Source organism: Fusarium solani, assembly GCF_023522795.1.
Source record: "Fusarium solani strain SB1 chromosome Unknown bctg00000004, whole genome shotgun sequence".
NCBI lineage: Eukaryota > Fungi > Ascomycota > Sordariomycetes > Hypocreales > Nectriaceae > Fusarium > Fusarium solani.
Window position 1 is genome coordinate 2,835,267 of NW_027072152.1, and position 26,723 is coordinate 2,861,989.

A 26,723-nucleotide genomic window follows, 5' to 3' on the forward strand; every position below is an offset into this window, starting at 1 on the left:
GGCCGTGGAGCCGTGTCAAATCAAGGGATGGTGACCATTGGATCCCGGTATCTTTGTCTGGGTATTCAATGGTATCACGGCGGGTGTCGGGGTATCTGGGCTTCTATTCCTGGGCCCTCGTCTCTATTCCTAGGCCTCTATCTTACGACCAAGCTCGATTCCGCACTGAACGATCCAGGAGCCGCCATCAATTGGCAGCTCGAGCACATGGATGGGCATTGGGAGGCCGTGATTAAACGTGGGGCGCCTCTGGTCCATTCATTTCGGGCCCACCTCTTGGTTGCATGTTGGCACGCTTCGCTCAATCTCGAAAGAGTGAAGGCATGATGATGATGACTTGGACGTATGGGAGCTAGCATTCCTCGATACCCTTTGTCGAGACCGTGTTTCGAATAGAATAGCCATAATCTCTTGCTCGCAATTGTTGTGTTTGTTGTTAACAAAGCGGGCCAAACTGACTGACATGTCGTGTCCAGGAGATGGTTGGGGCACCACACACACACACTCAGACACACACGCACAAGCACAATGACCTGACCAACCAGCCTATCAAGGATCGACATCCTCTACGCTCCTGTACCTGACAGACACAGGCTTGTGCTTGTCTGTGCTTCCAGCACGAACCAAACAACAGCTTCATCCTGCGCGCGAGGCGGGTTACGGTACTGCATCCAAAGGGCAAACCTGATAAACCTTGAGTTCGCCAAATCCCACCAAGCACGGATACAGTGGTAGCAACCGTCTAGACGACCATGTAGCATCTGCCCTCCATCCCATCGCTCGTATCTTTCCAAGCGTGAGTGCGTAATCGATGAAGGCGCCGAGAAAAACATCCCAACCTCTTCCCTCTTTTGGATTCATCGACATTCATCCCCAAGACTGCGCAGCCACAATCTTTTTTTCCTCAAGCAGGACCAAGATGCATCTCGAGACCAATAATGCTTCACTTCCAAGCAGGCGCTTGTCGACTTTCCGGTTTCTCGGTCTTGGTGAAAGCTCGAATTCTTCCTAATCCTGGATCTGGGCCCCACCAAGCGTCGTAATGGGCTCCTCTTCCCCATACATACGCCCCCTTCCCTGCGATCGTTTCACGCCCCCTAAGGTTCTGAAGCAAGCTGGAAGTGGAGGTCTCTCGCTATTGCGTGTTTCGTCAAAACCGGCTTCCCCTGAGGCTCCCTCCCTAATCGTGGGAGTCGTTGAACAACGGACGGCTGGGGCTGGCAGGTAACACAGTCCAACCTCCTGACAACGCATCCATGATGAGCGACCGAATGTTGTTCAATGGCATCAATCAAGCTCCTCCATATGGATCATTTAAACGAGGCACCCACAACACCACCGAGTCTAACAAACAATCCAAGCACCCGTCGTCTCCGGCAGCTTCGATCTTCAGGGGCCGTCTCTGCCACTCCCGTCTCTCTCCAGCGCCCTTTGTCCGTCCAAGTTCTTTCTTCAACTTGAGTGGGATGATGATTGACGGCGCTTGGCATGGATTCTCACTGGATCCATGGGTCGCAAAATAACCCCCCAATCCAGCACTGTTCCTCATTGTCCCCCGTTCCGTCTGAGACGGTGGAGTTGGCTCTGGCCTGCGAAATTTCAATCGTCGGGGCGATCGTCAAGAAGCACCCGCCCTCGCAACCCTTGCAAATCCCAAGTTCCCCTTCGCTTCCAGTACCACGCCGCACGCTACGGATACCGCGCCAGCTCGCATCGGGTGGCCAAGCCAAGCAAGATCTGCCAGCCAAGTAAAGCCAAGAACTAGTCCTGGGTGAAACAAGACCATCCGCAGAGCCCACTCGCCTCGAGGTTGCATCCCGTACATTAATCAACGCTCCAGCCAGGCCAGGCCACTCACGACCAGCAATGTCGATATACAGATCCTCCCCAAGGTCTTGTATAAATCACCCTCAGTCTCTGCTCTGCAACTTCAAGGCCCTCTTTTCATCTCGAAAAATGTGGGGGGTTCTACCTCCCCTGAAAGCATCCCCATGAGCCGGGTTGCACTCTATCTTGAAGCCAAGCCTGACTTGGGCCCTGCAAGGCATCCCGAGGGCAATGGGAGACTGGAAGTGACAGTCCCATTACGCGCCAGTCCCATTTTGAGGATCCCGAGCTCCCTGATCAGGGTATCTACACGGAACACGAGGAGGTGATCGTCAAGTCGGTTTCGTCATGGTTCATATCTTGATTTCGAAAAGAACCCTTCAACTTCAAACTTCGACTCTCATGGCAATGACGACGCCGCGTAGAATATCCCCTTCACACAAACCATAGCGTCTCTCAAATGCCCAGATGTGTTCAGAAGTAATATGTTACTACATGTCTATGGGTATCGACAACGAAGATGAGGGATTCCAATTACAAAGTGTTCGCTATTATTTTCAAGAAAGTTTGAAGAGATTCTCTTCAACCCCTTGCCATGTTCCCTTGGCCCGCTCCTCCCAGTAGCTGTCCTTTCCGGTCTTGAGCTTCCAGACTTCCTCGCCCTCTGGTGCGTTTTCCACCTTGACAAACCACCGGGGCTTGTATGTCTCGCCACGCTCTTCCAGATCTCGTCGACGGCCGCGTTGTGCCTCCTCCAGCGTTTGCTTCATTTCCTCCGCATCGTCCACCTTCCCTTGCTCGTACGCACGCTGGTCGGGGCGCAGACGACAGTCTGTGGGCGGGAGCTTGCCCTTCTCGATTTCTGTTATCTCGTTGAGGCTGGCGGCAAAGGTTGTCAGACCATACGTCTGGTTTGCGTTCTCGACCAACGATCCCACCCGCCAGATCTCCTGACCACCTCCCTTTCCAGATGTCTTCAGACCAGTTGTCCATGCGCCTGTCAAGCCGCTACCGGTGTTGACACCGTCTGGACTAAAGATCTCTACACTGACGTCTTCGGTTCGTCCACCCCACATGCCCTTGCTCTTGAACTCTACGGCAGCCTTGTGCCCCGTAGTGTCGTTGACAACGTGCATTGTGCCCACGGGTTCAACGTACTTTTCACCCATCACCACGTTGCGCAGGAACATGGTGGCAATGTTCCACGAATACCGCTCCTCAGATCCATTCGAGAGGCGCAGAACAATTCGCACGCGACCATCAGTCGTGATCTCTGCGCTCTTACCCCAGAACTTTTGACCAGGCGCGGGTGATTGGGAGAAAGACCAGTTGGATGAGTCTGCCTGCATTGCCAGGAGAAGGGGTCGGTGTTGAACCTTCTCAACCAGAAGCCTGAAACCTCCAGGAACCTCCTTGTCGGTGCGGACAAGCTCAAATGTTTCGCCAAGCAAGGGGGTGAAGGGCTTCCTGATTGCGCGCTCCTTAGCTCGACCGCTACTAAACTGCGAAACTGCAAAAGCTGCGACAAACAACAGTCTATCAGTAGGAGACGATTGCCGAGCCGCCTGGTTCAACAGCTGTGCGTACTCAAGTTGCTCAGCAACCTTTTGGCACATAGAAGTGGGTTCGTTCGACGTGACGGGCATGCTGATGGTGCTAAAGTCCTTGCCGACGTTCTTTCTGAAGAATGCTATCAGACTGGGTGCAGGAGCCGTCGTGGGCGGTATCGTCGATCTTCTTGCAACCACCTGGTCAAGGGGTAGCGGTGTGAGGCTCTTCGGCTTCGCCGGGAACAGGTGAGCAGCATCGTCGACGTTGACCGTGTCGTTCTCCCCTATCGAGGATATCGACGAGTTATCCCGGAAGGAACCTTCATCTCCATTATCATCCCCCTCTTCTGAGTCTGGGGTTTCATCCTCACTACCATCGATCTTGAGGACACCAGAGTTGGCGTCCTCGGCGTCGAAGAACTCGTCTGCTGTCGAGACGGTGTCTATACTCTTTCTTGAGGCTGCGCCTGCAGAGGGAGGTACCGACATGCGGCGACGTTTGCTGTTGTTGATCAGAGTCGTAAACTCGGATACAACTGAATCGAGATCGGTCAGGAGCGATTGGCAATGGTCCTGGAGCGAATTTTCTTCTCGGATCAGTCCCTTCGACTGTCGTCTGTTGTGATTCGCACCACTCGCCGAGATGGTCGTAGTCACACCTCCGGGTACAGGCACTGCTAGAGCAGAAGCTGTGGTTGCGCCGAGAGTGGCTGGAGATACCGCAGGGGTGTTTGATTTCCGTCTCCAGAATGATCGTCTGGCCTCTTGTGTAGGGGTAAAGTATGTGTCGCTATCGTCGATGGCGCTGGCGCTGGCGCTAGCGGCTCCAGGGGAGAGATATTGAGGGCTGTTGACAGGCTTTGACTGTGCCGCAACCTCCTTCGTCAGACGGCGAAGCGCATCACGAGTCCCGACAACACGGCTAACCAGGGCCTCGACCTGTTGCCATTCCCTATCCTCATGCGGAGAGGGTTGGTGGTGGTGGACAGACACATGTCGAGTGTTTATCTTGGTCTCATCCACCGTGGGAAGATCCAGTGTCTCCAGTCCTCTGGCTACACGACTGGCCTTTTCCAGTGCATGAGCCCATTCCTGGAACTCTCTATCGTTGGGTGCCTTGAGATGCCAGACCTCAGCGCCCGAATCGATGCTAATTTCCCTCCGTCGTTCGTCTGCAGCAATGGCTGCCAGACTCAGTGGGATAGCGCCACGAAGAGCGGACGATTTGGGGTTATAGTAATAAGACAGCGTACATGTCGAGTAATCGAGCGAGAAGAAGCGCCGCGCGTAGCCTTGTCCCTTCTTGCGACGCCTTTTGTGGAGGGTTCCAACATGGTAGTTGCTCGAAGAGCCGCCATCGCTGCGACCGGAGACAGAAGTCGCCTTCCCGCCAGCTTTATGGCTGTGGAGACTGTCGAACGATGCAGATGCAACTCCGTCAAGCTTGGGACTGCTGTGACGCCCAAGACTCACCTGACTAGCTCCAGCCTTTGCTGCGAGGTTTGGTAGGTGTGAGGAAGTTTGAGGGGGCGCTCCTGTTGGGTAGGTCATGACAACGAATGTCGCTGTCTTTGATGTCTGCTTCGAGAACGTGTTGTCGAATACCAGACCATACATGCCACTTTGGCCAGCATTGACCTCGAAGGTGCCAATAGACACCCTGTCTGCCTCACATTTGCCTATCCATTTGATGGGGATGAAGCCCTTGTTCTTGAGCAGGTCCTGCGCGTTAATATCCTTTTTGGAAAACCGGCTGGCCTTGCCGTCTGAGGTACCACGCGTTTCTTCAGCTCCAGCATCAAAATCGCTGGTCGTCGAAGACACTAGAGTCGTGGCACCGCTACCAGGGTGTTTGACCAGGCCGAAGTTGCTGCTTTCGCGTCAGCATTTTGGCCGTGTTCAAATGCGAGGGGTAGGATCGCGCGGGGTGTCGCAAAGTGCGGGTTCCTACATGGACTTTTTGTGAGGTTGGACGCTCCATGACAGAGTGTTCCCTTCATCGACCTTGACCCAGCGGACGATATACGACTAGTAGGTGTTAGCTGAGGATTCGAGCCCAGCGCCTAGCGCATCGTCCATTGCGCAAGAGGGCAGGTGACATGCCTTGCTGTGAACCTCGAGTTGTTCAATGCCCGCCATATTGAGAGTTGTGTGGGTGGTGGTCGTATCCCTCGCGCGGGAATCGAGGGGTTCGGCGTTCGGAAAGAAACGAGTGCTTTAAAGAGCTGTCGGAAAGGCCGGTCTTGGAATTCGGTGGGCTCGGGAGTGGTGTTGCGGTCTTTAGCAAGCGTCCATGCCGGCTCGCTCGGTATCGCAAAGAATTTGGAGTTTCTGGGGCGGCGTTTGGGAGGGCTCAAGGTGATGACAGTGATGGGTTCCGCGGGCCAGGTGGAATTATGTGGAGGGGTGGCTGACAACTCGAGTCGGTCCTGCGCCTGACCGTACTTAAGGGCGCAGAAGCCAAGAGTCTTGCCTGGAAGCCTGGAGGAGCTATACGTGGGCTATACGTGTACAGTAGTAGGCCGGGAAGCACGAGGCAGCTACCAATCCAACCGACTAATATTCGTAGTCGTGGTGCTTGGAATTGGGCTGAACAGGGGATGGCCGCCCTGGAGGGGTAAATGGAGGCTTGCTGACGTTGGAAAGGTGCCCGCGTATTGGGTCCCGTCCGAGTACAGCCACCTCAACGAGCCACTAGAGCCACAGATGCCGTCTTTTTCTGGCCGGGCGAGACGGGACTTGCAAGGCACGGCGAAACCGTTGCAGGGCTCCAGTTGATTGCCGCGATCCCGACGGCTGGGCTGTGTGGCTGGGACGAGGTGATATAATGTTGGAGGTTGGAGTGAAGGTAACCCTAGCAAGGGACGCGACGATGGTGGCTGGAGGTCGGAACGCAATGGATACTGCGCAATCTGTAATAAACGCCGACGGCCAAACGTTGAGTTGCAAGGGTTAGAGTGGAAGACGTCGTCGAACTTGGTGGAATTGTGGACGAGGAAGTTGTGTGGTTGAATACGAAAAAAAAGGAAGGAGGCCGCTCTTTACGAGCAAGCCCACTCACTCCCGTCGCCTTTTTGTGAGGTACGCTCGCTTCCGCACTATGACGTTGTGCCAACCTCATGGCAGCGTCGCTTGATGGATCCCGAACCTTTCTGCGACCATTTCTGTTAGAGGAAGGCGATTTGAGTTCACCGTGCCTGCGTTGATGACACCTTAATGGGACGGGTAATCAGCCTAGGCATACCGAGCATCTTGTCTAATCCTCTTGGAGGTGTGAAGCTCAATCGAGGCCAAGTGGCGATATCTTATTGTTTCACTGCATCGATATCTTGCACTGAATTCCCGTCTCGAGATCACGTATATATTGACTGGCATTTGCGGGAGTGGCTTGCGTCCTTTCTCCAGTCAATAAGTTTCACAACTGGTTCAGTGGTGCAGGCGTCTGTGTGGTTCGTGGTCAGTGCAAGATCCTCCATTATTTATTTTGTCAAGAAAGTTACCGATGAATACGGGAGATAGAGAGAGCAATACCCGGCCATCCCCTCAAACGTCAAATCACCGACTATGAATGGGTGTTACCACGACGAATAAACAATGAACCCCAGGCTCATATTCACTTCACCATTTCGAGGCCGGCTTCGTGGATCATCATTGCTACCCTGAAGCTGATCATCAACAAGACCTGGAGATTTTTGAGGAACGGACCAACGCCTAGCTGTGTATGGATTGGGGTCACTTTGGTCACGTTCGTTAATGTGTTTCCATTAATAATTTCCAGGTTCACTCGTTTTTGGGTTGCGAGCTTGTTTGCCCAACCGAGGTCCGCTATAAACCGACATCCATGGATCCATCATCATCGATCCAACCCTTAGCCAGGAACAACCCAGCCATCCATGTGGATGGGTTGTTCGTCGGGTACCTACCTCTAGAGTACGGATGCCCCAATTTGAGATGCACGCTCGTGCTGACATTGACTGCAAGTGGGAATTATTGACACGTAGAGTGGAATTGCAAATCTCACGAAAGATCTAACCGGCCATATCCATCCATTCGTGAGATTGCACTGGCGTTTTGGAGGCTCATTGGCCAAACCACCACTTACACAATGGATCATCACGCCCAGCGACCCGGCCGTGAAAGGGTTCTCCCAGCCATTAAAACGCACCGAGTCTTTAACAATGGTTCCTCGTCTCAACCCTGTCTCATCCACGCGACCTGCCCCTGACGCCGTCGCCGAGCCAAGCACCCAAGGCCTTCGAGACGCTTCAACTGGTGGATGGACTAATCCGTGGCTAGGCCCAGTTCGGATGGCCTAGAAGGGAACCTTAGGGGACCAGTGGAGCACTCTTTGAGTGAAGAACTCCACTGTGGCTTAGAGGAATCCCTTCTGAAAGCCAGGGGCCTCTCTGGGTGATAGGGGGGTCGCAGGGGGTTTTGGTGATGTTCCATTCCTGATTTCCCTGCCAGCCTGCCCAGCCAATTCTGCTGGAGCACTCATTCCCCTTTTCTGGCCTGCCCGAAAGGCCAAACCCTGACAAGTGCACGTACCGGACGCCCTGGCGAGGCAAGTGCACCCGCACCCGCACTTGCACCCGCACCTGCACCCGCTGTACCGCTTGGACCTGAATCGCACACAGCAGCGCGACGGGACGCTATCCTCGTGCAATAGCCTCCCCGTCGTCTCCTTGAGTTTTCCATCCCTCCTCCTTCTTTTCCTTCTCGTGATTCGCCTTCTGGGTCTCGTGAGCGGCTGAATCCGCATCTTCTTCCCGTCTCTCCTTCGCCTGGCTTTCCGTTAATCATTGCTTTATTCGTTGCTTCATCGCTTTGATCCTTGATCCCCTGTGTCTTTCCGTTCTCGACGACGACCCCGTTCCGGCCTCCGGTCCCCGTCTCCATCTTCCACCCGCCGAATCTTGTCCTTCGCGAGCATCGGGGAACTCGTCCCCGCGATCGACTCGACACGGTTACACCCCGACTATAATCGTCCTGGCATCGTGCTTTCCTGAGAGACTGCCTGAGACCACATCTGCTTAGACCCCGCCATCATGTCAGGCATGCTGAGCAAGCGCCAGCAGGCGCGGAACGAGAAGGCCCTCCAGGAGCTCGTCCACAATGTTCCGGGCAACAACATGTGCGCCGACTGTCACGCGCGCAATCCAGGTATGCCTCAAATATGCCTCGATGTCTGCCCGGGACACCGTGCTCGAAATGTGGATGGTCTCGCTAACATGATCTGTTGTATTCAGCTTGGGCATCATGGAGTGTAAGATTCTCGAACGGCATGGCGCTGCATGTTGTACCCTCCGCGACGAACACCGAGCTAATGCGAACACCAGTTGGGCGTTTTCCTGTGTATGAGATGTGCTGCGATCCATCGAAAGTTGGGTACGCACATCTCCAAGGTCAAGTCTCTAAGTATGGATAGCTGGAGCAACGAACAAGTCGACGTGAGCAGCCGGACTACCCAAGTATCTAATCAAGCCATCGATTTACTCACATACACCTACAGAATATGCGAAAGGTTGGAAATACTACGTCGAACAATATTTACAACCCAGAACACCGCAAGCCACCCATCCCCGTCGACGTCGATGAAGCCGACTCGGCCATGGAGCGATTCATCCGCCAGAAGTATATGAACAACACCGTAACTGGGGCTGGAAAGCCCAAATCGCCCAGCCTGGGCGAGGGTGTGCCTCCTCCTCTACCCCCCAAGAATTCGACCAAGTTTGGCTTCCGATCAGCCTCGTCCATTTTCCCTTTGTCGTCCAAGTCGAAGAAGGAGGCCAGGTCGATCGCGGCCATTCATGATGTGCGAAGCCCGTCCCCAAGGCTAACCAACAAGCCGTCCAAGGTCTTCGGCGCGACGCTGGACCTCGACCAGCCTGATGATATGGAACAGAAGCTGACAAGGCTTCGCGACATGGGCTTTCATGACACCAAAAGGAACGCGCTGGTGTTGAAGGGCGTCAATGGTAACATCGAGCGAGCGATCGAGACCCTTGTGCGCCTGGGCGAGGGTGGTGGTCGACCCTCTCCTCTTCCTACACCCTCGCCGCGAGAACAAACTCTGCGCACGTCGAGGTCTCTGACGCCTCTGACGCCAACCTCTGGAGGACTGGGACTTGGTGCTGGATTGAGTGTTCCAACTCGTTCAGCCACAGACCGACCAACTACGCCTTCGAGTGCTTCGACGAACCCGTTCGACAACCTTGGCCCGGCTCAACCTCAGACAGCACAGTCCACAGGCAGTCTCCAGAACAGGAATGTGTTTGGCCAGACGAACCCCTTCGGTGCGCCGGCCGCTCAGCCACAGACCGACCCATTCAGCCAGGCCTTCCAGAATATGTCGCTTTCTCCTCAGCAACCTCTATTCCCCCACCACACAGGAGGGCCTGCACCACAGCCAACTCAGCAACCCGCGGTTTACCAGCAGGCGATAGCTCCTTCAGCTCCCACGACACCGAATGGCTTCGTATCGGCGGGATTTAATAACAACATGGCATATCCTCAGACAATACAAGCCCAGCCTACTGGGTATAATCCATTCTTTGCGAATGCCACAAACCCCATTCAGCAGCAACCGCAACAGGTTCCCAATTCGATCATTTCGGTCAATACAAACCAGGGCCAAGCAGGATACAATCCCTTTGCGCGCTCCCCAACTCGCATCGCATCACCAAGTCTTGGTCAGATTCCTGAACAGACGCAGACCTCATTCCAGAGTCCATCCGTCTTCCAGGGCTCTGCTGTATATCAGAGTCCAGCGCCCATGAACCCTCCCGAAACGGCGACAAACCCTTTCTTTGCGAATGCTACCCAGCCGGCTGCGCAGATGGGCCAACAGGCGTATGTCCAGCAGAATGTGATTCAGCAAACCCAGCCACAGCCCCAGATGCAAGTAGGCAATAATCCGTTTGGTCAACCACAGCTTGGCCAACAGCTCTATAGCCAGCAACCACAGGTGCCACAGCAACAACAGCAACAGTTTTATCAACCTCAAAGACCCGATAAAGCTTCGATCATGGCGCTCTTCAACAACTATCCTCAGATGACTCCCCAACAGTCAGCTCCCGAACCTGCACAGCCGCTGAACCCTATGACACAGCCGATGCAGTCATCTCAACCACCAACTATTCCCGAGCATCAGCCAATGCAAACGCCTGTGGCACCTGTGCAACAGAATCGCAGCGTTTCTCAGCCACTCTCGGCGAGCACGAACCCCTTTATGAGCGCCGCTCCCGCAGCCGCAGTTCACACTAACACGACGACTACGTCAGATCCTTTTGCTGCAAGGAGCCGTGAGAGCATGAACCTTGGGCTGGATCTTGCATGGACGAACGGTCGACACAGCCCTGATGCTTTTGCTAGCCTCAGTGCACGACATGCATGAATGCACGATAAGAACACATGGATGGATGGATGCGTTGGAATATAAGATGTCTAGGATAGTACATACGTGACGTGGAAGATGTGGGATACATTGTATGATAGTAATACTAATGTCGGTCTACGGCTGAGAAATATGGTTATAGACGTGAAGACAGGATAGAGAAGCTGACTGGATGGACCATGATATGATGGGCATGTCATCATGCAAATATTGAGGGGTTCCCGTTGAAGAGAGGGATAAAGATGACGCTTTTGTCTTGGCTTGGTCAACGAGTGTAGTTGGGAAGCTTCATGCATGGTGTTCTCACGTGAGGTCGGGATAAGCCAGGTTTGGATATTCGGGTTGCTGATCTGCAACTCTGGCTGCATCTTCCGAGCAGGATAAACGCTGCCAAAAACATGGACATGGATGCTTTGGTGATAGTCTGAGCCGGAAACCTTCCCTAGCTTCCCCCGGGAGGAAGAGGACGCATCAAAACGCGGGGTTGGACGGTGAAGAGTGTGGCAGCCCACCAATCAACTTACACGACCGGGGCTAGTCTTGGCGGGCGGAGGAGGGCCGAGACTGGCATTTTTAGCACCGAGAAAGAAGGAGATTGGGATGAATCATAGTGATCATGAAGTTGTTGTCAATTGCCACGGAAGCGGAGGGTCAATTTGAAAAAGAGGAGAATGCGGATAAGATTGAGTCATATCAGATTTTTCCTCCTCCTTGTGATCATGCAAATTGGAGACCCTTTCCTGGGCGATGATGCCATAATGGTGGAGGTTGTGGAGGGTCGTGATGATTTGTGTGGCACTTGATTGCGACATGGTCTTGGGTAAGCGCCCACTTGCAGGATGCGCAATGCAGACACCAATTCTAGACCCTTCGCGAGACAACGGTGGCACAGAACTGTGCGGCTGAGACAAGCGTTGCTTCCCATCCTCTGGTGTCTGTTTCCTAGTGGTTGGCTAATGTTGCGGCTGCATCCGGCAGACGACAGGAATCAACCATGGCGTGTCTTCCCTTTCCGAGGATCTGTTATCGTGGACGTTGTGCTGACTGCGCTGTGCTGCGTCGGACTTTCACAACCGTTAGTCAGGCCATGGATATCCGGAAGGATTGGATTGGTCATTGGTTGCATTGAGCTGTCTACAGAAAGCGGTGATCGACAGCCGGAGGCCAGTCGACTTGGACATGTGCTGTGTGGAGGCGTTCGCGTTAGTGTTGCGTAGGGGTTGGACAGAAAAGACAAGATCGAACAGGGCTGATAAGCCACACAAGTGGCCGACTTATTTTTGTCAGCAGCCTCCTTAGCCTTGCTGCTACAGTGGCAAAGGCCCCGCCACAAAGGTCAAAAATCCAGCCCAGAGCCTCAGGCGAGGACCCACCCAGAGCCAGTTGCCCGCAGCACACATCCGGGTCCTCTCTCTCCTGCCCCGAGCACCCCGAGGTTCAAATTCCCCCCCGTCCCTTCCTTTGTTCCACCGTCACATCCATCCTCCGTCCCAGAACTCACCGCTGCCCAAAACCCAACTTTTCCACCGTCTAGCAACGACCGAGACATTCCTGTCCAGTTGCCATTCATCGCAAACGTCTCTTCGAGAACCAACCGCCGAATTCAAATATTTCAACACCTCCTGTCCCCAACCACTGAGTTTTTGACAACAAATCTGCACGAGTCACACAACACCACCAAGCTCTCTTCTGCCGATTCATACCCTCAATCCACGTCAACCATCACCACCCAGTCCGACGCCCGTACAACATCATCAACAATGGCGCCAATGAAAACCCAAAATTTGAATTACAGTAGTAATTACGGCGAGGCCGTTGCCCAGAAGGTCAATGTCCTTGCCTCTTGCTACATCGTCGACTCTGTCGCCAACCTCAAGGGCCTCCACTACTGCACTACCGGGGTTGCAGGTACGCTCTCTCCTCCTTTCGTCAAAGCCATCACACGTCGCTGACTCTTTACAGGGGCCGAGTGGTATTCCTGAGGTCCCTTCCTCAGGCCTACCCTCCCCTCCGACAAGTCCCCCCTCGCCGCACTAACCTCGTCTAACGAGCTCGCCCTTCTGCCCAAGAGCAAGAAGCGCGAGATCCCAGGCCGGCGCCTGGCCCGACGAGGGGGGCAGCACTCTCGATCAGGGAAGAATGTGAGAGATTCTTCTGCGAGTCCATGAAGACGACTTTCCACGGTGAGAGGAATTCGTCGATGAATGGCTCCGGCCTGTCTGGTGCTTATTTGCAAACGCCGCCGCCCGATGACCGGCTTCCCGAACACTTCAAGCAGCTCTCCGACGACAAGCTGCCCGGCTACGACATTACTGCCTGGCTGGAGATGTGGGACTATGCCGGCGGTGCGAGCTTCCGTGCCTTTGTCGCTGACGACGGAGAGGAAAAGACCCTCTTTGTCTTCTTCGACATCCAAGGCGTTCTTGGCCGAGATCTGAAAAAGGCGTATGTGTTTCTGTTTCCCCCATATTTATGATCTATGCTGACTTGAAACCTAGTCTCATGGCCCTTATCGAACTGGCTGACGGTCCTCTGGACTGCTCCCACATTGTCACTTGCATTGATAGGCGCATCCCTGTGGATGAGGCGCGGTCTCTGTCCAAGAGTCTTCAGTGGGTTGGCTTCGACATGATTACCCTTGATCACTGGGCTCATGACCTCGACGTCACGAGCAAGAGGTGGATGTTGATGGGTATGGAGCTGTAGGTGTCATTTTTACTTCAACGGAGTTGGTGGAGTGGAAGGATGCCTTTTCCTACGTCTCTCTTATGTCGTTCTAGTTCGTTGGTGTTTACCAAAATTTGATCTGGAGGCTCGCTCGGCGGTTTGCTCTGCTATTTTCGGAGACGTCTGGTAGCATTCGGGCGTTGAGTTGCAGAAAATCACAATATCCCCAGGGCTTTTGGCGCATCTCTCTTTGTTGATGCTATGGATTCCAAGGTGTTGGAGCGTATGGATGTACCTGTACCCAGCCTTTGTCTCTTGCTTTATTGGCTTTTAGTATGAGAATTCTATGTAGCACATTCCTGTGACTAGGAACAATACGAAATCAATCTATCGCACTCTGTAGCATGGTCTATAACTTTTATTGCATTTGATCTATCCAATAGTCATCTAGAAACCCTCCTCAAACTGTCTCACCTTGAGTCCCTGCTCTTGTAGATAATCCTTGACCTGCTTGACTGTGTACTCGCCACGGTGAAACATGCCGGCGCCGAGGGCGGCATCGGTCGTGGTCTTCTCAAACACCTCCTTGAAGTGGCCTGGGTTTCCGGCGCCGCTCGAGGCGATGACGGGAATCTTGATGGAGGCCTTGACCTGGTTGATGAGCTCGAGGTCGAAGCCACTGTTGGTGCCGTCCTTGTCGATGCAGTTGAGGAGGATCTCGCCGGCACCCATGGCCTCAACGGCTTGGACAAGCTCGACAACGTCCATGTCACGGGTCTCACGGCCGCCCTTGATGGTGCAGGCGTACCAACAGTACTCCTCACCCTTGGGGCCAGGGAAGTTCGTCTTGATGATGTTGTGACGAGTGGCATCGGGCTTGGGAACATAGACGCGCTTGGGGTCGATGGAGACAACGACAGCCTGGATGCCGTAGGCACGCGAGATCTGCTCAATGGCCGTGTTGCCAAAGAGCTTGCGTCCGAGAGAGTAGTACTCCTCAGCAGCGAGAACAGCATCAGAGCCAATCGAGACCTTGTCGGCGCCCGACTTGAAGTACATGGTGGCGATCTCAAGGGCCGACACCTTCGTCCCATCCGTATCCACGGTGTCGCGAATACCACCGCCGATGGTCAGTGGCACAAAGACGGTGCGAGATGTCTGGCGGAGGATCTCGAGCATGGGAAGGTCGGCAATGGGGCAGTCTCGGAAGGAAGTGATATTGAGGAAGGTCACCTCGTCGGCACCAGCTTCATAGTAGCGCTTGGCCATCTCAACGGGCTTGCCAAGGTTACGTACGCTGCGGTCGTCGCTCTTCTCGCGAACATCGTACTGGTCGCCCTTGGTGACAACAAGATCGCCCTGGTCATTTGTGCGAACATCAAGACAGGCAATGACTCGTCGTGTGAGACTGTCCTTGAACTCGACCGGTGCACTAGCAACAGCTTCGTCAACAACAGTGCCAAGGTTCTTCAGACCTTCGCCAGTGAGAAAGGCGCGAAGAGTCTTCAGACCGGCAACTCCAGACTTCTCCGGGTGAAATTGTGTTGCGTAGATGTTGCCTTTGGCAATGGCGCCTACGAAAGTCTCGGTGCCGTATGTACCTGTTGCTACAGCCCAGCCCTGGGACTCGAGCTCGCCCGGCTTGTAGGGACACTTGTACGAGTGGACATAGTAGTACTTGGAGTCGGGCTGGAGGTCGTACATGGCCTTTCCTCTAGTAAAGGCATTGTTCCACCCAATATGCGGGACTGACTTGGTCGAGTCATCGAAACGGTCCAGAGCCGCGGGGATGACTCCCAGGCCGGGCACATCCGGGTCCTCGATTGAGCCCTCGAAGAGAGCCTGGAGGCCAACACAGACACCGAAGAAGGGCTTGCCCTCCGAAATGTGTTTCCGGATGGGCTCGAGGTATCCGGCCTGGGAGAGCTGTGAGAGACAGTGGCCGAAGTGGCCGACACCGGGGAGGATGAGTTTCTAGAAGACGACGATGCGTCAGTCATGATGAACAAAGAGACGGAAGGAAACTCGCCGAACCTCTGCCTTGGGGACCTCCTCTGGTGATCTGATCCATTCGACTTCGTAGCCCGACTTTTCAATGGCGTTCACCAGGCTCCTGACGTTGCCGGCGACATAGTCCAACAGGTGAACAGTGGGCATCTTGCCCGAGATATTATGAGCAGAAGGGGAGAGATGCGTGAGGAGGGGTGGGGGATGAGAGATCAAGCCGTATCAGGAGGGAGGAAAGTCAAACAAGAAAGAGAGGAGAGAAGGACAATTAAGTTTTGGGGCTCTAAACGCCCAGTCTGAGTCAAAAAGGAGGTATCTTGAAAATGTCAAGATGTGACTAAGTCTGAGTCCAATGAGGCTTGTCGAGATGCGACAAGACTCGAAATTCAAACTGCGATAGCGGGGCAGTCGCGCCCTGGACTGAGTTGCCCCGCCTAATCCCTGCAGCCGCAGCCGCAGCCGCAGTCGCAGCCATTGACTTTTCTTTCCAGTTGCAAGTGCCACCCGTGACCGACTTCCAGCTTGCGCGACCTTGAATTGTCTGTTCTCCAATTGGCAAGTACCTAGCTATCCGAAAGTTCCGCGATTCGACAACCTCCCACATTCTTTCAACTCTCTACATTCCTCCACTATTACAACCCAAGGCTTCGTTTGTCGAGGCTACCCAACGGGGGAGTTCCCTCCTTGGTGTCATCCTTCGATGCCCTGAACTCACCTTGAGCTCCTCTAAGCTTTAGCTTCACTCTCTTTCTTCTGCCGACAGTATGGCTTCATCGCTGGACGGGACTACATTGGCCGACACGCCGGCTGTTCTCACTATTCAAGATCAGCTAGAACGAGACGAGCAAGAAGAATGGGAGTATGAGTATTCCACCACCGAGACCGAGGTGCGCATACACCCCAACCCACCAACATCTGCCTGATGTTGACATTCTCTAGACCTACTACTTGACGCTCGAGCTTTCATATCCCGAATTCAAAGACAGACAATCCAGGGCACCTCACCACAGCCGGGGAGGATACTACAAGAACTGGCTAGACCATAATCCTAGCCAGATGAAGGGCATCGGTGGCCGGGATAATCAAGTAGATAATGACGATGATAACGACAACGAGCCGCTACCAGAGCCCGAGGCCGACGACGACGAACCCGAGATCGACCCCGAGCTCAACAATGACAACAACGATGACAACGACAAGGGCAAGGGCGTGGATGCGCGAGACGCGAGGGAGGAGGACGGCGACAAGAACCAGGATGATACAGAAGATATCCAAATACTGGAGCTTCACTCCCAAAACCCCGTCATAGCATACAAAGGCCGCGTTTTTGAGGGACAATGGGCCGAAATCATCGGCACAGAAGCCATCTTTGCGGCACGCGACAACGAAAACGCATTGCCTGCTCTACGCCGCCTGGATGGAAATATCGACTTTCTTGGCGCCTGCGCGTCTAGAATTACTACGACCGAAAACTTGGTGAAGCCAAAGATTTCTAGGGAAGACCCTTTGGCGGCTATTCGAGAGGAGTGGAACATTCGAATCCCAGTCGGCAAGGATAGATCAGGAGAACGAGCCCAGCAGACGCGGTTCTTGGAGAATTTGATTGCGCTGAAGAAACAAAAGGGCGAAACAGACCAGGTCACAGTATGGGCAAAGGATGGCGAGGGCAAGGATTTCAAGGACAACCGAGACCCTGATTACAAACCTCGGCGAAGGAGGAGGATGTTCAACGAAGACGGAGAGGAAGTTATCCCAAAGCGCGAGCGCCGACGCGGAACCGGACGAAAAATTGGGCGACCAAGGGGTCGTGGTCGCGGACGCAGAGCAACATCTACCGCAGCACCAACATCAACGAGGGTAGATCTCGGCAGCTCCGCACAAGAAGGGGCTCTATCGACGCCAACGCCCAGCCGATGGAACGATCTTTTTGAGAGGGAGGATGACGGTATGGACGATGACGAGGACAATGACAACCCAAGTGAGACGGACGACGACGACGACGGTGACATGTCAATGGCAGATTAGGCGGGCAAGATGCGACCAATGCCGAGATCTCAGAGTGATACCCGATCATCGATTTAGAACAACTCGTGATTGAGTTGAGGGTTTCTTGAAAGGCCATGGTTGAGCAGCGGAAGCGGAGATACGGACATGATTTTCTCTACCGGCGCATGATTATGATACCCGTGGCGCAACATGCGCCTACAATGGATATGGATGAAATCGTCATTGTGACTTGTGCGTGCTGACTTGGTTGTGATTTGACTGTTAGATTTCGTATTGGATGTGTACTGGACTCCCGCGGGCTGGACTATTACGACGCACAACAGGGCGATGCAATACGGCGGCGCGAATGGCAATGGATCACGAGAAAGCCGCGTGGCACTTGCGGTGAAGCGGTAAGGCTTCTCTTGAAACCCACGCGTTGCGCGAAGATGCCACTATTGGCCACGGTCGACATGAAGGAGGGGTTTAAACGGTTGGCTAAAGACTCGGGTCATGTTGGTGTGGGAGTGACAGGTTCGTCGGAATAGAGAGTCACTGGGCCGAGACCGGGGTTGATTCTGGAGCCATGGTGGAGGGCGACGCTCAACTCATGGCAGTCCGGGGGAAGTCATTCGGGAGCCTGTGGTTGGTGCAGTGCCAGACCATGGTTGCCATGCTGTTATGGGGCGATACTGTATGCCCTGGCCTCTGTTGGTTAATCGCTGAGAGAGAACGACTCGCCCGTTTTTGCTCAGGGGATTGCTGATTACAGCTGGCCGACTCTTTTTGACTTTACATGGCAAATGTGCCGAGTCCTGTATACAGTTAGAGAGCGGCGAACTAGAGCCCGGCCCGGCCAGCGCGACGCTATTCCGAGAGATGGGGTCGACTCCAGAACGTGGGAGGATAGTAGGTCGACGCCAGGCTGAAGTGTTGTCAGACAAAGGCTGCGCATTACTCGAAGATCTAGGCCGTGTACACATACCTCAGGGTACCTGACCCGACCTGGTACCCTGAGTGTGTGTGTGTTTCGGACGATTGTCAGGGATCGCTTGAGCCAAGATATTGTCTCGGATCTATGCGACAAATCTGCATGTTCACCGTCTGGAACAGCCATTGCCTCTGCCCGTGAGCTAATCTCATGGGTTGAGTGACTTTCTGCAACTGAATGACTTGCTCATCTGTCTTCTGATGCTTCGTGACTCGCGGGTAGAGAGTGACCAGGTCACCCAACCCAACCCACCCACAGCTGGCTGGCTTCCCTTGGTACGAAACTCCGTCCAGGCCAGGACCCTGACCCCAGGCTCGCTCGATCGGGGAGGTAGATGGCGTCGCTGCCATAGACGAATCGGGCCAGCCCCCTCCACCGTGCAGTTGTTGTCCTTGCAGGCGGTTTGTGCTGTATTTGTTGGGGAGGATGGCGTCTGATGACCGGGCCTCTCTCCCTCCAAGGCATGTCACTGTGAAGCCGTCTGTCTGCTGTGCCGTCTTCGTGATGCTTCAAAGGGAGCTTTGTCTTGATTGTATCAGTTGTCGTAAGCAAGGATACGTTCCTTGGAGAGATCGCCAGGCTCCCGCTTTTTTTCGGTGAAGCCTCGGAGGGCAGATGTGTTTTCCGGGCGGGCATGTAGGCAGCGGCAAAACAGCCTGTAGGAGGTGGCTGTGGTTTGCTTAGTGGCGGTCGAGTACCCAATACATGCACGGCAGCGGTCTCGGCTTTGGAAGAGGCTGGTACTCTTGACGACTGTTAGCGGTCTAGCCCGCCGGGCCATTGTGCGTGATTGACAAAGCCTCGCTGGGTTCAGGAGGGGAAGCCTGTCGCGGAGAGGGGTCCAACGGCCTTTTTCCATCCCTGGCGAGGCGCTAAAACACTGGACAAGAGGCCCTGCCTTGCCCTGTCCCTTCGGCGGAGGATCCGGTTTGACAGACCGTAGCCAGCCAGCCTTTTGTTTTTTTTTCTTTCTTGTTCCTCGCCTCGGTGGAATACAGGAAGATCAGCAGTGGATGCCAGGTACCCGAGGTATGAGACAAGGCGAGTCGATACGGGGGCAGGGCGCTCAATGGCTGACGAGGCGTCAATAAACTCCAACACAGAGTTGTGAGATACGGTACAGCCAGAAGTGCCGCTTGGTACCTGACCGGACCTGATCTCTTGCCCATGATAGCCAGGCACTATCTAACTAGAGGGCGATTTCGCCATAAAGCGTGCTACGGTACCTGAAGAGAGTGCTAACAAGCACATTGACGGATAGGCTATACTCTTCTACCTGCTACTCCGTGTAAAGGCTTCCGAGGGTCATAATCCATCGCGTAGTTATACGGTGTAGCCTCCTCTCGCTCGCAAGGCAACACTTTTGGATTGTACCTGCCTCTGTAAATAACGTATACGTATTCGTACCTGCGCTGCTTGGTCAGAAACAACGGCAAGGCAGGCCCCTCGATTCGTGCCTTCCCCCCTGCGCGACAGAAGAGTCCTGGAAAGGTACCCGTACCTCTCTCCAAGTGGAGCACTACCCAAGTGGGCTGCAGTTCTAGCGCCTCCACCTCTTCCGTCTCACCTTCACCCACCAATCCATGCCTTTAGCATCCATCCCCCATCCCACGGCCACGGCGTTGAGCGCTGTCTTTTCCTTCTTGAAGGGGATGCATCCTTCGTCATTCTCTGGACCCTTCCTATTTTCTCGTCCCGTGCAGCAGCTTCCTTCCTCCTCATCCCTCCAACCCAACCCTCGGTCCAGCCCTCCCCCCGGACGACTTGCCGCCAGCGGCGTCGTGAATACCCTCGTTCCTTCGTGATGCTCATATAGCTGGCCTATCTTCTCCCCTCCTCCCCTCCTCTTCTTTGGCCTCGCTCGACGCCGAGACTGTCCTGGTGATATACCTATCCAGGAGACACTATTCCTTCCGACCCCTACATACATACAACTTCCGGGCCGAAACCGGCTCGTCGCTTGCCGAAACCATGTACTGGTTACGCCGCTTCACCATCTTACTGGCGTTCCTGCTCCTGATATCGTTCGGCGCATGGCTAGCCCCTCGTGTACTTGATCCAACCGACAAGGGCCCCGAGAAGCGTTTAAGAGACCGTCGCTGGGTCGACAGCAGTCCCTACTTTTGGGATCGACAGGCCTGCCGCTGGATTGGTGTCTGTGGACTGCACCATCTCCGAAGCGATCCTGCCGCGCGCAAAAACCACGACGAGGACGAGCCCGAATGGGGTGAGCTGAAGCGTCGGTCTCTGTCTTGGGAGCCCGAGAACATTCCTCGTCAAGACCCCAAGAGGAACCTCCACCACCGCCGAAGGATCCTTCGCGACATTCCCGACTATGTTATGAAGCACGCACCTTTGGTTCACCTTTACTCTGGCGAAGAGTTCTGGCCCTCGGACATCCGCGAGCATGTCGAGCACATGACTGTCCAGGTCGACGACAAACCTCTCAACTCGACCGAGAAGTGGACTCTCCATAACCTGCACAAGTTGAACAAGGTTACTGGCAGGGTTATTCTTCAGAGCAACGACGACGTCGAAGACCGCCCGAACTGGCTGCACAGCCATCACAACATCCCCAAGCCATTCCCTGATGAGGAAGAGGGCAACCACGATGACAACAACACGCCTCCGGGCAACCCCGAGCAAAACCCTGAGCTCCGAGAACCCACAACTTGGTACGATATCGACAAGTCTCACCCTCTTCACCGGATTAATGACCCCCGGAACCGCAAGTTTCAGAAGGACCGCCGTTCTGAGCAAGAGCCTATCCGAACCAATGGACACAAGCCTGACAAGAATGGCTACTCGAATGCGCCAGCAGTGCTCATCGTTGTTGACAAGGGTTCTGGTATCGTCGATGCCTTTTGGTTCTTCTTCTACTCTTACAACCTGGGACAAACGGTCCTAAACATTCGCTTTGGCAACCATGTGGGCGACTGGGAGCACTGCATGGTCCGGTTCGAGCACGGCAAACCCCGGGGAGTCTTCTTCTCGGAACACGAGGGTGGACAGGCGTACGCCTTTGAGGCTGTCGAGAAGCGTGGCGACCGACCCGTCATTTACTCGGCAGTTGGTTCGCATGCCATGTACGCACTCCCCGGAATCCACGCCTACATCTTGCCTTTCAAGCTCCTGAAGGATGTGACGGACAAGGGACCTCTCTGGGATCCCGCTCTTAACAACTACGCATACCATTACGACTATACGAGGGAGGTTGATGAGGATGACGACGACCCGCGAGAGCCTCAGAGCCTCATTCCCGCCGCATCGAACCCGCACGCACCCACCTCTTGGTTCCATTTCGGTGGCCGCTGGGGTGATGAAGTTTACTCGCTGGCCGACCCCCGTCAGTGGCGCTTCTTTGGCCAATACCACTACGTCACAGGACCCGATGGCCCCAGGTTCAAGGGATTGGATCGCGCAAAGATGTGCCAGACGCGCAAGTGCAAGATTCTCTACAAACTGGATCCCAAGGGGACTTGGTATTAGACACGGGGTGCATGACACCAATTTGCTTTCTACTGGCGTTTACACAGAGTGCTGTATCACGGATCTCACACACGCGGATCGAACTTGGAAAGACAAAAGCGATCCACCCCGGGATGGCCGGAGTAACGGCGCAACCGGGGGTAGAGGGACGGACGAACGATCGCATTTGGATGAGTGTGGGAACTATAGGCATGGGCCGGAAAATCGGCTGGTTGGCATCTAGAAAGGGCATGGCCCTGCGGTGTTTCTTTTTCCGTTTCTTGTTTTCCTTGGTTGGGGTGTCTTGGCTTGTTGTTTACGATGCCTGGGGTTACTGGAGGGATACAATAGGGCGCGCTGCGTGGGATAGAGGCCATGGATGGCTTTGCTTTGCTGTTTGGATGATGGATTGCGTTTATGATGGGGCTTCTGATACCCGGATACCAACTGTTTTGCTAGCCCATGAATAGATCAAGACTTGACTTGTATGAATTCATGTTTCCAAAACGAGAAGAATTGTGAGACTTGTAAACTGAATAAGGCCTTGCTTCTACCGTCGTCACCTGTTGCGCCTGCGCCTGTGGACCCTTGAAGCTATGATGGAGCAACTCACCGCTCCAGGCAACTCAGCACGTGTCGTGTCTTCGTATTCGGGGTTTGGAGGCGGGATAGTAGATGCCAAGGGAAGAGTGGGCTTGCCTTTTTTGAAGCTATGTATCTTTGTTTGAACATCTATAGTAAGGTTGGACAAGAGAGAAGAGTCCAAAGCAGAGAGCAGCGGGCTTGGGCGTGTTGTACACCCTTTTCGTTGAGGATACAATCTCAGCAGCTGAGAAACAAAGGGGAGGAGGAGCAATATTGTGATACAAGAAAAGCGAGACTCCAGGTCTTTAGAGAGTGCCTCTGCGCCATCGACAACATATAATCCAACAGGTGAGGAGAGTACCGGTTGTGCTTTCCCAGTCTTTTGTCCTGGTGTAGTCCAACGCATCGTACACCTCTAAATCTTGGATTTCCTTCCCGTCAGCTCGCCTTGGAGAAATCACAGCAGCAACGCCTTGCAGAAGGACAAAAAAAACACGTCCCGTTGTAACGCCGGGCTGTACAAATATAAATGAGATGGAGGAGGAAGATGATGATGGGTGGTGGTGGTGGTATGTGGGAGAATAGGTAGATGTATAAGAGTAAAAGGAACCATATCGTGCAGCATCAAGCGTCTCGGACATGAGTAGATAGGTAGATATTTCATGACGCGTTTTCTTCATCTTCGTGAATATGAAAGCCAGACGTGTCGCCGTTGGGCCATGCACTCTGCGTGCTAGGGTATTCCGATGGCTGGCTGCTGGCGTTGCTGTGACGGTCCGCCTGGAGAGGATCGATGTTCTCTCCATCCGAGACATTGTTTGGGTCTTCAATGCCAGGCCATGGCTCATCCTCTGGCAGCTGCCAGCCCTGAGATCCTTGATTGGTATTTGTGTGATCTTGGACAACCATCTCGACGATACCAGCGCTTTCGTCGTCATCGTCATACATGTCATCCGAACCACTCTCACAGATCTGGAAGTCAAAGTCTGAGTCGTCGTCTAGCCCATCTTGGACTGCAGCTGGTGCAGAGCTGCCTGCCCGGACAGGACGTTCCTGGAGAGGAGCGTTGCTGAACGGTGTGGCATATGCAAATGGTGTAGTGCCACGCGCTGGTTGACGATCCGAGAGGCCGAGGGGCATGGGGCTTGGCGAGTGCGTCCGTCTCGGCGTGAATCGAAAATGACTTGGCGATCTTGTGCTGCGACGGCGCTTCATGATGGCTGACTGAGGGTTGGCGGCTTGAATGGCAGGGGATGAACGACGGCTCTGTCCATACGAGGCGACACGACGCTTGCTGAGTGCAGGCGAGACTTGGATAGGAGCAGACATTGGCATAGACGAGGTTCGGATATGAGGAGGACGAGACCCTCTCCGACTGGAGAGCATCGGGGACTGGCCTCGTGTAACCGAAGGACTCGAGGATCGCATCGTCTGCAGAGCAGGGAAGAATTGCTGCGACGGCGACGATGATGTTGGCTGCCTCTCATTGCGCGCACTCATAGATGTGTGTGCGCTCGGTGGCTCGTCAAGTTGCTCAACCCAAGACCAGCACTCTTCGCCGATATTAGCATCCGCCTGTGACGCCGACGCATCGATGACGACTGGGCTCATCTCCTTGAGGTTCTGCCACGTCCAGCCCATGTCGTAGGCCTGGAAGTCCTGGAGGTAGGCATCAGGATGAGTGATGAACAATCTAGGTTCAGACGCCCTCATCATGACCGAACTCAGGAACGACACGTCCCAGATGGCGGGAGTCATCATCTCCGCAGGGCTCAGAAAGCGCAGACGCGAGTCCTTGTGAATCTTGCGTAGGGGAACCCAGGTGGACTGAAGTCCCAGGAACGTTGATGACCTGGGATCTGTAGTCTGCGGACGGGCAAAGATGTTCATCTCGCGAAAGACATGTCCGAATGCCGTGTTCATAGCCATCGTCACACTACGCGCATCCGAGCCCATGACGGTGATGGTCTTGATAAGCCCACGGCTTCGCAACCGTTGATCAATGACACTCTTGTCCCGGAAGGCCTTGGGCAGCAGCCACCTCAAGTCCTGGTCTGAGGCTGTCCAGTCGGGATACAGGGACGTCTCAGACCGCATAGTGGCTGTACTGTGTGTCATGGGGAGTTGAGTCCAATCCTCATTAGAAATCTGCGGCTCAGTCTTGAACTGCTGTGCCTCCTGCCACACCTTCTTGAGAGGAAATGGCAAAAACACCACCTCGACCTCGAATGGGTGACTAGGCGAGGGCATTAATGACTGAAGATGGGTGACCTGCGCCTGCAGCTCTTGGACTTGGCTCATGAGCTCTTGTGAATGAGTCGGCCGGCTCGTGGCATTTGTTGAAACCGACACAACGCTGGCATCGTCAGCGCGGCGAGAGGCAACACTGTTGTTGTCATTGACGAGCCTCTCAACCTCATCGACTCTGCTTTCAAGATCTGTCATGCGGATATCAGCATGATCATGCTTTTCATGACAATCCTCGTGCCCAGGAGCAGTAAACGAAACTGTCTCCAACCGATCCAATCGCTGGTCATGGCTGCTGACAGTGTCTGAGAGGTTCTTGAAAGCGCGACGCGAGACAGCCGCATTGAACACGGCCGCCCGTGGCTCGGACTGTGTCGGAGTGCCCGCGCGAGGAGTGTCGGGCACTCTGTAATCCTGAGAAACGTATGTGAACGAGTCAGCATGCGGCGCCTGTCCCTGGGGCGCCGCAGCTGGCTTGGAACCGGGAGTCCTGTCCAGTAGTGGAGATAGGGGTTTGCTGCTGGTCGCCACACCGCTGAGCGTCTGGAGGCCTTTTCCTGCGAAGGGCCGCAAATACTTGGCCTGGACAGATGAGGTTGTGGAAGCTGTTTGAGACGCGATCAAGCATTGGGCCGGTATGGGAGGTATGGCAGAGGGGTGCGGTTGTGACTGTAGAAGGCCGGTCCAGCTGAGGGTATCCGGGAGTGAAGCAGAGGCACCAGGGTTTGAACAGACGGGAGGCCTTGGGTAAGATCCGGCATCCTCTGGCGCCCTTGGGATAAGAGATAATGCGTTTCCTCCATTGAAGCTTGGGAAGTCCATTCCGGTAAGGGCAGACGGTGTCTTGATGGTCAGGTCCATGACGGGGCTCAAGGGGTCTCGACCAGACCTGGGCTTCTCATTCTCCTGACCCGGCTGGGTAGCTTCAGGCTGCTGGACATTATGGTCTCCCTCCTCGTGGAAGCAGGCGTGGTGATTACACATGCACCATTGGGACTGGTCCGGGACAAGGCTGTTGCCGGCGGAACTCCGACTCCAGAACCTCCTGCATCCGCATCGAGCTCCATTGGCGCCAGGGCTCAGGTCCGCAAAATTGCATGATCCCCCGGGCAGGTTGGGAACCGGCGCCTTGACCGTGGCAGCATCAGTGTAGATATCAAACGCATTGGCGAAGTGGGACGGGTCGAACGGAGTCGCTGCCATTGGGAAGTCGTTGCGCGCGCGCGCTCATGTCGCGGGGCCTTTATCGGGAGCGGACGGGCAGGCAGGCTCGAGTGCCGTCGATGTAGATGAAGAGTCCGGGCGGGCGATGGAGGATCTTGGAGAGGTTGCGTAGATATCGCAGCTTGGTTCGAGAGATGGGTGCCGTGATGAGGTGTCACGGGCCCTCAACCAGGCCCAGACGGGTCGCAGGCAGAGCGGCCGCCTAATTTCAGTTCATCGCACTACAGGATCGTCAGTGGGAGTCGTTGAGGGAAAATCCAGACGGGCGCGGAGTCCATGGGAAGCCAGGCGAGGAAACAAGGAAATGGGAGAGCCGTGGGATCCTGAGGCAGATGGATGAAAGTACTAACCACGGCGCGAACAAGAAGGGGAGGGAACGGCGAAGGCGGCAGGAGGAGATGGCGTTATATATATACTAGGATGGGATGGTTCGTCGCTACAGACGGCGACGGAATCGCAGGCGGACGAAATGGAGTGGACGACAAGAAAAGTCGCGAGGGAGCGAGATGCCCATTGCCTGTAGGCGTTGGAACAGGGCGGACAAGGCGACGACTTTCTCAAGGTGGGATGGTATGGATGGCTCGCGAGAGATGGGGGACGGCCCTCTTCTCCCCACAACACGCCTTGGAGGAGTCGACGCGCCCACCCTGTCAAGGCACTATTGCCTGATACGGTAGGACAACATGGCTGCCTTTAGAGGTGATGGTGATAAGTGGGAATGTGAGTCGTGAGGTTGGACGTTTGGCGATCATCAATGTGAAAAGTGCAAGCGTGA

The 26,723-nt window shown here is 54.6% G+C and overlaps 7 protein-coding genes across 7 annotated transcripts; 4 read left to right on the plus strand and 3 right to left on the minus strand.

Annotated features, from left to right (window-relative positions):
* Positions 1–2,384: 2,384 nt before the first annotated feature.
* MRS44_007944 (uncharacterized protein) lies at positions 2,385–6,628 on the minus strand (the record flags this gene model as incomplete). Its single annotated transcript, XM_065620710.1, has 5 exons — positions 2,385–5,247; positions 5,329–5,405; positions 5,477–5,878; positions 6,439–6,541; positions 6,588–6,628. The coding sequence occupies 5 exons, from the start codon at positions 6,626–6,628 to the stop codon at positions 2,385–2,387; spliced, it is 3,486 nt and encodes a 1,161-aa protein (XP_065476782.1).
* A 1,797-nt stretch (positions 6,629–8,425) lies between these two features.
* Positions 8,426–10,773, plus strand: MRS44_007945 (uncharacterized protein; the record flags this gene model as incomplete). The annotated part of the gene is made up of 3 exons (XM_065620711.1): positions 8,426–8,643; positions 8,806–8,827; positions 8,890–10,773. The coding sequence occupies 3 exons, from the start codon at positions 8,426–8,428 to the stop codon at positions 10,771–10,773; spliced, it is 2,124 nt and encodes a 707-aa protein (XP_065476783.1).
* Positions 10,774–11,583: 810 nt separating this feature from the next.
* MRS44_007946 (uncharacterized protein) lies at positions 11,584–13,479 on the plus strand (the record flags this gene model as incomplete). The annotated part of the gene is made up of 6 exons (XM_065620712.1): positions 11,584–11,593; positions 11,639–11,669; positions 12,095–12,681; positions 12,736–12,745; positions 12,865–13,218; positions 13,272–13,479. The coding sequence occupies 6 exons, from the start codon at positions 11,584–11,586 to the stop codon at positions 13,477–13,479; spliced, it is 1,200 nt and encodes a 399-aa protein (XP_065476784.1).
* A 408-nt stretch (positions 13,480–13,887) lies between these two features.
* On the minus strand, positions 13,888–15,597 carry MRS44_007947 (uncharacterized protein; the record flags this gene model as incomplete). Its single annotated transcript, XM_046275941.2, has 2 exons — positions 13,888–15,414; positions 15,475–15,597. 2 exons carry the CDS (start codon positions 15,595–15,597, stop codon positions 13,888–13,890), a joined length of 1,650 nt encoding a protein of 549 aa, XP_046134035.2.
* Positions 15,598–16,211: 614 nt separating this feature from the next.
* Positions 16,212–17,472, plus strand: MRS44_007948 (uncharacterized protein; the record flags this gene model as incomplete). Its single annotated transcript, XM_046269170.2, has 2 exons — positions 16,212–16,334; positions 16,387–17,472. The coding sequence occupies 2 exons, from the start codon at positions 16,212–16,214 to the stop codon at positions 17,470–17,472; spliced, it is 1,209 nt and encodes a 402-aa protein (XP_046134034.2).
* A 2,923-nt stretch (positions 17,473–20,395) lies between these two features.
* On the plus strand, positions 20,396–21,913 carry MRS44_007949 (uncharacterized protein; the record flags this gene model as incomplete). The annotated part of the gene is made up of 1 exon (XM_046269169.2): positions 20,396–21,913. One exon carries the CDS (start codon positions 20,396–20,398, stop codon positions 21,911–21,913), a length of 1,518 nt encoding a protein of 505 aa, XP_046134032.2.
* A 1,224-nt stretch (positions 21,914–23,137) lies between these two features.
* MRS44_007950 (uncharacterized protein) lies at positions 23,138–25,927 on the minus strand (the record flags this gene model as incomplete). Its single annotated transcript, XM_046269167.2, has 1 exon — positions 23,138–25,927. One exon carries the CDS (start codon positions 25,925–25,927, stop codon positions 23,138–23,140), a length of 2,790 nt encoding a protein of 929 aa, XP_046134030.1.
* Between the last annotated feature and the right edge of the window lie 796 nt (positions 25,928–26,723).